We start from the raw sequence: 10,105 nt of genomic DNA, 5'->3' as shown, positions 1-10,105 counted from the left end.
GCATGTTGGGTGGTGCTTAATTTTGCTAGAAAGAACGTAAAAAGTAGTTTGAAGCATTGGAGAACGTGCTTAATTTTGCTGGGAAGAACGTAAAAAGTAGTCCGGAGCATTGTGGATGGTGCTTACCTTTGCTTGAAAGAACGAAAAACGTGGTCTGAAGCATGTTGAATTGGGCTTAGTTTTATCTTTTTATTTTTTTTTTAAGTTTTTAGTTAAAGAAAGAAAAACATGGTCCGGAGCATGTTGGATGGTGCTTAACTTTGCTAGAAAGAACGTAAAAAGTAGTTTGTAGCATTGGAGAAGGTACTTAATTTTGCTGGGAAGAACGTAAAAAGTAGTCCGGAGCATTGTGGATGGTGCTTACCTTTGCTTGGAAGAACGAAAAACGTGGTCTTAAGCATGTTGAATTGGGCTTAGTTTTATTTATCTTTTCTTTTTTAAGGTTTTAGTTAAAGAAAGAAAAACATGGTCCGGAGCATGTTGGATGGTGCTTAATTTTGCTAGAAAGAACGTAAAAAGTAGTCTGTAGCATTGGAGAAGGTGCTTAATTTTGCTGGGAAGAACGTAAAAAGTAGTCCGGAGCATTGAGGATGGTGCTTACTTTTGCCTGGAAGAACGAAAAACATGGTTTGAAGCATGTTGAATTGGGCTTAGTTTTATTTATTTTATTTTTTTAAGGTTTTAGTTAAAGAAAGAAAAACAAGGTCCGGAGCATGTTGGATGGTGCTTAATTCTGCTAGAAAGAACGTTAAAAGTAGTCTGTAGCATTGGAGAAGGTGCTAAATTTTGCTGGGAAGAACGTAAAAAGTAGTCCGGAGTATTGTGGATGGTGCTTACCTTTGCTTGGAAGAACGAGAAACGTGGTCTGAAGCATGTTGAATTGGGCTTAGTTTTATTTATTTATTTTTTTTAAAGTTTTTAGTTAAAGAAAGAAAAACAAGGTCCGGAGCATGTTGGATGGTGCTCAATTTTGCTAGAAAGAACGTAAAAAGTAGTTTGTAGCATTGGAGAAGGTGCTTAATTTTGCTTGGAAGAACGTAAAAAGTAGTCCGGAGTATTGTGGATGGTGCTTACCTTTGCTTGGAAGAACGACAGACATGAGGACCGATTATGACACACAAACGGAAAAGTCTCAAGACAAGCCAGTCCAAACAAACGGAAACAAAAATTGTATTACGAAACCATTCTTGTCTCAAGACAAGTTTCGTTGAGTTTTTGTTTCGTTAAAACTGCCAAACCATCTGTAAGCGTAATGTTTACAAAACAATCTGCCCCAAATGGTAAATAGAAATGGTAGTTGTGATTTACAAGCTAGTGATTTCCTGATTTGTGCAACTTACGATGATTTTCTCGTACTACGTGAGCGACGATAGTAGCAGTGAAGAAGAAAGTCGGCCGAATCTAGCAAACCAACGTCGACTGCTTCGTAGCATGTTCGACCCGATGGAATTGAATACCCAAACGTAAGTTATCCAATCAGTTGTGCGATTTTCTTCAACGTGTTTGTTTTTTTCAGGTTTAAGAAAAATTTCCGCGTGTCTAAGGAAATTTTTCTTGACATCCTTAAGGAAATTGAACCAAAATTTCCGCCAGTTAGAGCACAAGCACTTACCCCAAAGGAAATTTTGGCTGCCACGCTAAGATTTTTAGCAGAAGGTAGCTACCAACACGGTGTTGGAAAGGATTTCAACATTGCAATAGCTCAACCTACTTTTTCCGTGGTTTTTGCAAAATGTTTGAAAATCCTTGAAGATACTCTCGCGGCAAAGTGGATCACGATAGAAATGGCACCCAACGAACAGCAGGCTGCTCGACGGTACTTCTACGCAAAAAGTGGCATTCCTGGTGTTGTAATGTGTGCTGATGGTACGCACATAAAAATCGTTGCACCAGTTGAGGACAGAGCCCATCATTATAACCGAAAAGGTTATTATAGCATAAACGCGTTGATTGTAAGTAAAGCTAAGTTTAAGGTGCCACAGACCCTTCAGAAAAAAGTTATAAAGATTACTTGTTAACTGTATTTTTATATTATTTCCCAGATTTGTGACCACGAAATGAGAATCCGGTATGTGAATGGGAGGTACAGTGGGGCAAATCATGACTCGCATGTATGGACTGTGTGCGGAATCGATGACTTTTTCGCTGGAAAGCATCAACGTGGCGAAACAAGCTATAAAGTGCTAGGTGAGATATAACAATAGCAACTTATTGCTGTTTTTAGAAAGGTAATAATTTATTTCATTTTACAGCCGATTCTGCGTACCCGTTGAAGTCATGGCTAGTGACGCCTAAACGGAATCCTGTTCCAGGAACACCGGATGCTGAGTACAACAAAAAACATTCTTTGGGAAGAGAAATAGTTGAGCGGACAATCGGCTTATTAAAAATTAGGTTTCGATGTTTGTTGGGAGCTCGTCAATTACACTACCGACCGGAGAAAGCAGCACAAATTTTGAATGTATGCTGTATTTTGCACAACATGTGCATTGCTTACAATATAGAAGAGTCCAGCTCGGACGAATAAAGAGTTGAAGAGATATAAATACGTTAACCATATCCTTATACTATCCTTTTTTATGTTAGAAAAAAAACAGTACTGTATGCATGCCAAATAAAATACGACATAACTTCAACTTAATATGACTTCAAGCAGATTCAGTTTTATTATTTACTTGTACTCCTTATACAGTACACATAGTTTTTAAAAATAATGAAAAAAAAACATTTGTCACTACTCTACATTGTTCATTCTATTGTTGGCAATTTTCAATTGCTCAGTAGCCTCTCTTAATGCTATGACTGTTTCTTGCTGAAGTTCAAGCATTTTTTTTTGTATTTCGATGTGGTTCTTCATCAATTCCACCATCTCCTGATTCTGCCGAAGGACCGCCTCTGTTTGCTTACGTTTAGTCCTTTTCACAGGAGGTGATACGCAAACCTGCTGCTCTTCTTCTGGAATTGGTTCGAGATCGGTTTGTTCATTATTGTTGTTATTCTGGTCAACAACACTCGGCATCCCGAAAGACCGGGCCGAATTGCCTGCTACCGTGGCACGCAAATTTGTTAAATTTGCCAACCTTTCTTCAACTTCATTTAGCGGTACTTGTTTGCAAGGTCCCCCACCAGTTGCAGTTAAGGATTTTTTATTAACCCTCAACTTTTTTTTTACCGCACACTTGTAGTCAAACCATACCTACGGGAAGAAGAGAAAGGAAATTGAAATTAGAAAATTACATTTTTAATTGTTCAACAATACTCACCCGTCTCCATATATCTGGCGTTCTAACCGGCGGGCCTAGAGGGTTTAGATTTTCTGCCATTTCGGCCCAAAACCAAGTCTGGTCTCCTTTAAATTGAGCCCTAGCAATGTCGGGTTCTGCTTCCAGCAGAGTCACCATTTTATCGTACTGCACTTTTGTTGTGCGTGATTCCGCAATCGTGTTTTCCCTAAAAACCACTCACCACATCATTAATAACACAGTTTAACTTTATAAAGTGTATTACTTACATTGTAGTTTGGAAGCGCCGAGCGTCTTACTTGAAATTGGCGGGCTTTCCGTAACAATTATACAACGGAAAGTAATTTGACAGTCTTGCCTTTCCGTTTGTGTCCGGTAATACATGTTTTTGACTTTGAGATTGGGACTTTGACTTTCGTTCAGTTTTATTGGTCAAATTGACAACACAAACACGCGTCATAATACGAATTTATCGGTTTTTGAATCTTGTCAAGACAATTTGAGTCACATAATAGGCCTTATGGTCTGAAGCATGTTGAATTGGGCTTAGTTTTATTTTTTTATTTTTTTTAAGTTTTTAGTAAAAGAAAGAAAAACATGGTCCGGAGCATGTTAGATGGTGCTTAATTTTGCTAGAAAGAACGTAAAATGTAGTTTGTAGCATTGGAGAAGGTGCTTAATTTTGCTGGGAAGAACTTAAAAAGTAGTCCGGAGCATTGTGGATGGTGCCTACCTTTGCTTGGAAGAACGAGAAACGTGGTCTGAAGCATGTTGAATTGGGCTTAGTTTTATTTATTTATTTTTTTAAAAAGTTTTTAGTTAAAGAAAGAAAAATATGGTCCGAAGCATGTTGGATGGTGCTTAGTTTTGCTAGAAAGAACGTGAAAAGTAGTCTGTAGCATTGGAGAAGGTGCTTAATTTTGCTGGGAAGAACGTAAAAAGTAGTCCGGAGTATTGTGGATGGTGCTTACCTTTGCTTGGAAGAACGAGAAACGTGGTCTGAAGCATGTTGAATTGGGCTTAGTTTTATTTATTTATTTTTTTTAAAGTTTTTAGTTAAAGAAAGAAAAACAAGGTCCGGAGCATGTTGGATGGTGCTTAGTTTTGCTAGAAAGAACGTAAAAAGTAGTTTGTAGCATTGGAGAAGGTGCTTAATTTTGCTTGGAAGAACGTTAAAAGTAATCCGGAGCATTGTGGATGGTGCTTACCTTTGCTTGGAAGAACGAGAAACGTGGTCTGAAGCATGTTGAATTGGGCTTAGTTTTATTTATTTATTTTTTTAAAAAGTTTTTAGTTAAAGAAAGAAAAACAAGGTCCGGAGCATGTTGGATGGTGCTTAGTTTTGCTAGAAAGAACGTGAAAAGTAGTCTGTAGCATTGGAGAAGGTGCTTAATTTTGCTGGGAAGAACGTAAAAAGTAGTCCGGAGTATTGTGGATGGTGCTTACCTTTGCTTGGAAGAACGAGAAACGTGGTCTGAAGCATGTGGAATAGGGCTTAGTTCTTTTTATTTTTTTTTTTTTTTATGTGTTTAGTTAAAGAAAGAAAAACATGGTCCGGAACATGTTGGATGGTGCTTAATTTTGCTAGAAAGAACGTAAAAAGTAGTTTGTAGCATTGGAGAAGGTGCTTAATTTTGCTTGGAAGAACGTAAAAAGAAGTCTGTGGCATTGGAGAAGGTGCTTAATTTTGCTTGGAAGAACGTAAAAAGTAGTCCGGAGTATTGTGGATGGTGCTTACCTTTGCTTGGAAGAACGACAGACATGGTCTGAAGCATGTTGAATTGGGCTTAGTTTTATTTATTTTATTTTTTTAAGGTTTTAGTTAAAGAAAGAAAAACATGGTCCGGAGCATGTTGGATGGTGCTTAATTCTGCTAGAAAGAACGTAAAAAGTAGTCTGTAGCATTGGAGAAGGTGCTTAATTTTGCTTGGAAGAACGTAAAAAGTAGTCCGGAGCATTGTGGATGGTGCTTACCTTTGCTTGGAAGAAGCAGTTCATACGTACTTCCAAACACATTCAAACACATTATAAGGTGCTTCGAAGCAGTTTCTACGTACTTCCAAACACATTCAAACACGTTCTAAGGTGCTTCGAAGCAGTTTCTACGTACTTCCAAACACATTCAAGCACCTTCTAAGGTGCTTCGAAGCAGTTTCTACGTACTTCCAAACACATTCAAACACATTATAAGGTGCTTCGAAGCAGTTTCTACGTACTTCCAAACACATTCAAACACATTATAAGGTGCTTCGAAGCAGTTTCTACGTACTTCCAAACACATTCAAACACCTTCTAAGGTGCTTCGAAGCAGTTTCTACGTACTTCCAAACACATTCAAACACATTATAAGGTGCTTCGAAGCAGTTTCTACGTACTTCCAAACACATTCAAACACCTTCTAAGGTGCTTCGAAGCAGTTCATACGTACTTCCAAACACATTCAAACACTTTCTAAGGTGCTTCGAAGCAGTTTCTACGTACTTCCAAACACATTCAAACACTTTCTAAGGTGCTTCGAAGCAGTTTCTACGTACTTCCAAACACATTCAAACACCTTCTAAGGTGCTTCGAAGCAGTTCATACGTACTTCCAAACACATTCAAACACATTATAAGGTGCTTCGAAGCAGTTTCTACGTACTTCCAAACACATTCAAACACTTTCTAAGGTGCTTCGAAGCAGTTTCTACGTACTTCCAAACACATTCAAACACCTTCTAAGGTGCTTCGAAGCAGTTTCTACGTACTTCCAAACACATTCAAACACTTTCTAAGGTGCTTCGAAGCAGTTTCTACGTACTTCCAAACACATTCAAGCACCTTCTTAGGTGCTTCGAAGCAGTTTCTACGAACTTCCAAACACATTCAAGCACCTTCTAAGGTGCTTCGAAGCAGTTCATACGTACCTCCAAACACATTCAAACACCTTCTTAGGTGCTTCGAAGCAGTTTCTACGTACTTCCAAACACATTCAAAAACTTTCTAAGGTGCTTCGAAGCTGTTTCTACGTACTTCCAAACACATTCAAGCACCTTCTTAGGTGCTTCGAAGCAGTTTCTACGTACTTCCAAACACATTCAAACACTTTCTAAGGTGCTTCGAAGCAGTTTCTACGTACTTCCAAACACATTCAAGCACCTTCTTAGGTGCTTCGAAGCAGTTTCTACGAACTTCCAAACACATTCAAACACATTATAAGGTGCTTCGAAGCAGTTTCTACGTACTTCCAAACACATTCAAACACCTTCTAAGGTGCTTCGAAGCAGTTCATACGTACTTCCAAACACATTCAAACACATTATAAGGTGCTTCGAAGCAGTTTCTACGTACTTCCAAACACATTCAAACACTTTCTAAGGTGCTTCGAAGCAGTTTCTACGTACTTCCAAACACATTCAAGCACCTTCTTAGGTGCTTCGAAGCAGTTTCTACGTACTTCCAAACACATTCAAAAACTTTCTAAGGTGCTTCGAAGCTGTTTCTACGTACTTCCAAACACATTCAAGCACCTTCTTAGGTGCTTCGAAGCAGTTTCTACGTACTTCCAAACACATTCAAACACATTATAAGGTGCTTCGAAGCAGTTTCTACGTACTTCCAAACACATTCAAACACATTATAAGGTGCTTCGAAGCAGTTTCTACGTACTTCCAAACACATTCAAACACCTTCTAAGGTGCTTCGAAGCAGTTTCTACGTACTTCCAAACACATTCAAACACATTATAAGGTGCTTCGAAGCAGTTTCTACGTACTTCCAAACACATTCAAACACATTATAAGGTGCTTCGAAGCAGTTTCTACGTACTTCCAAACACATTCAAACACCTTCTAAGGTGCTTCGAAGCAGTTCATACGTACTTCCAAACACATTCAAACACATTATAAGGTGCTTCGAAGCAGTTTCTACGTACTTCCAAACACATTCAAACACTTTCTAAGGTGCTTCGAAGCAGTTTCTACGTACTTCCAAACACATTCAAACACCTTCTAAGGTGCTTCGAAGCAGTTTCTACGTACTTCCAAACACATTCAAACACTTTCTAAGGTGCTTCGAAGCAGTTTCTACGTACTTCCAAACACATTCAAGCACCTTCTTAGGTGCTTCGAAGCAGTTTCTACGTACTTCCAAACACATTCAAAAACTTTCTAAGGTGCTTCGAAGCTGTTTCTACGTACTTCCAAACACATTCAAGCACCTTCTTAGGTGCTTCGAAGCAGTTTCTACGTACTTCCAAACACATTCAAAAACTTTCTAAGGTGCTTCGAAGCAGTTTCTACGTACTTCCAAACACATTCAAACACCTTCTAAGGTGCTTCGAAGCAGTTTCTACGTACTTCCAAACACATTCAAACACTTTCTAAGGTGCTTCGAAGCAGTTTCTACGTACTTCCAAACACATTCAAGCACCTTCTTAGGTGCTTCGAAGCAGTTTCTACGAACTTCCAAACACATTCAAACACATTATAAGGTGCTTCGAAGCAGTTTCTACGTACTTCCAAACACATTCAAACACCTTCTAAGGTGCTTCGAAGCAGTTCATACGTACTTCCAAACACATTCAAACACATTATAAGGTGCTTCGAAGCAGTTTCTACGTACTTCCAAACACATTCAAGCACCTTCTAAGGTGCTTCGAAGCAGTTCATACGTACCTCCAAACACATTCAAACACCTTCTTAGGTGCTTCGAAGCAGTTTCTACGTACTTCCAAACACATTCAAAAACTTTCTAAGGTGCTTCGAAGCTGTTTCTACGTACTTCCAAACACATTCAAGCACCTTCTTAGGTGCTTCGAAGCAGTTTCTACGTACTTCCAAACACATTCAAACACCTTTTAAGGTGCTTCGAAGCAGTTTCTACGTACTTCCAAACACATTCAAACACCTTTTAAGGTGCTTCGAAGCAGTTTCTACGTACTTCCAAACACATTCAAAAACTTTCTAAGGTGCTTCGAAGCAGTTTCTACGTACTTCCAAACACATTCAAACACCTTCTTAGGTGCTTCGAAGCAGTTTCTACGTACTTCCAAACACATTCAAACACTTTCTAAGGTGCTTCGAAGCAGTTTCTACGTACTTCCAAACACATTCAAACACATTATAAGGTGCTTCGAAGCAGTTCATACGTACTTCCAAACACATTCAAACACATTATAAGGTGCTTCGAAGCAGTTTCTACGTACTTCCAAACACATTCAAACACTTTCTAAGGTGCTTCGAAGCAGTTTCTACGTACTTCCAAACACATTCAAACACTTTCTAAGGTGCTTCGAAGCAGTTTCTACGTACTTCCAAACACATTCAAACACATTATAAGGTGCTTCGAAGCAGTTTCTACGTACTTCCAAACACATTCAAACACTTTCTAAGGTGCTTCGAAGCAGTTTCTACGTACTTCCAAACACATTCAAGCACCTTCTTAGGTGCTTCGAAGCAGTTTCTACGTACTTCCAAACACATTCAAAAACTTTCTAAGGTGCTTCGAAGCTGTTTCTACGTACTTCCAAACACATTCAAACACATTATAAGGTGCTTCGAAGCAGTTTCTACGTACTTCCAAACACATTCAAACACCTTCTAAGGTGCTTCGAAGCAGTTCATACGTACTTCCAAACACATTCAAACACATTATAAGGTGCTTCGAAGCAGTTTCTACGTACTTCCAAACACATTCAAGCACCTTCTAAGGTGCTTCGAAGCAGTTTCTACGTACTTCCAAACACATTCAAAAACTTTCTAAGGTGCTTCGAAGCTGTTTCTACGTACTTCCAAACACATTCAAACACCTTTTAAGGTGCTTCGAAGCAGTTTCTACGTACTTCCAAACACATTCAAAAACTTTCTAAGGTGCTTCGAAGCAGTTTCTACGTACTTCCAAACACATTCAAACACCTTCTTAGGTGCTTCGAAGCAGTTTCTACGTACTTCCAAACACATTCAAACACTTTCTAAGGTGCTTCGAAGCAGTTTCTACGTACTTCCAAACACATTCAAGCACCTTCTTAGGTGCTTCGAAGCAGTTTCTACGAACTTCCAAACACATTCAAACACATTATAAGGTGCTTCGAAGCAGTTTCTACGTACTTCCAAACACATTCAAACACCTTCTAAGGTGCTTCGAAGCAGTTCATACGTACTTCCAAACACATTCAAACACATTATAAGGTGCTTCGAAGCAGTTTCTACGTACTTCCAAACACATTCAAACACTTTCTAAGGTGCTTCGAAGCAGTTTCTACGTACTTCCAAACACATTCAAACATATTATAAGGTGCTTCGAAGCAGTTTCTACGTACTTCCAAACACATTCAAACACATTATAAGGTGCTTCGAAGCAGTTTCTACGTACTTCCAAACACATTCAAACACTTTCTAAGGTGCTTCGAAGCAGTTTCTACGTACTTCCAAACACATTCAAACACATTATAAGGTGCTTCGAAGCAGTTTCTACGTACTTCCAAACACATTCAAACACTTTCTAAGGTGCTTCGAAGCAGTTTCTACGTACTTCCAAACACATTCAAACACATTATAAGGTGCTTCAAAGCAGTTTCTACGTACTTCCAAACACATTCAAACATATTATAAGGTGCTTCAAAGCAGTTTCTACGTACTTCCAAACACATTCAAACACATTATAAGGTGCTTCGAAGCAGTTTCTACGTACTTCCAAACACATTCAAACACATTATAAGGTGCTTCAAAGCAGTTTCTACGTACTTCCAAACACATTCAAACACATTATAAGGTGCTTCAAAGCAGTTTCTACGTACTTCCAAACACATTCAAACACATTCTAAGGTGCTTCGAAGCAGTTTCTACGTACTTCCAAACACATTCAAACACATTCTAAGGTGCTTCG

The 10,105-nt window shown here is 38.8% G+C and overlaps 2 protein-coding genes across 2 annotated transcripts; one reads left to right on the top strand and one right to left on the bottom strand.

Annotated features, from left to right (window-relative positions):
- The first annotated feature begins 1,341 nt into the window (after positions 1-1,341).
- Positions 1,342-2,527, top strand: LOC131271289 (putative nuclease HARBI1). Its single transcript, XM_058272697.1, has 4 exons — positions 1,342-1,463; positions 1,517-1,952; positions 2,043-2,187; positions 2,253-2,527. The coding sequence occupies exons 1-4, from the start codon at positions 1,342-1,344 to the stop codon at positions 2,525-2,527; spliced, it is 978 nt and encodes a 325-aa protein (XP_058128680.1).
- A 207-nt stretch (positions 2,528-2,734) lies between these two features.
- LOC131271291 (uncharacterized) lies at positions 2,735-3,401 on the bottom strand. Its single transcript, XM_058272700.1, has 2 exons — positions 3,264-3,401; positions 2,735-3,196 (listed from the first exon to the last, which is right to left on the bottom strand). Exons 1-2 carry the CDS (start codon positions 3,399-3,401, stop codon positions 2,735-2,737), a joined length of 600 nt encoding a protein of 199 aa, XP_058128683.1.
- Positions 3,402-10,105: the final 6,704 nt, after the last annotated feature.

The sequence above is a fragment of the Anopheles coustani genome, unplaced genomic scaffold, assembly GCF_943734705.1.
Source record: "Anopheles coustani unplaced genomic scaffold, idAnoCousDA_361_x.2 scaffold_39_ctg1, whole genome shotgun sequence".
NCBI classification, from domain to species: domain Eukaryota; kingdom Metazoa; phylum Arthropoda; class Insecta; order Diptera; family Culicidae; genus Anopheles; species Anopheles coustani.
The sequence above is the reverse complement of the archived record's forward strand: the minus strand, read 5'-3'. Positions and strand labels throughout refer to the sequence as shown.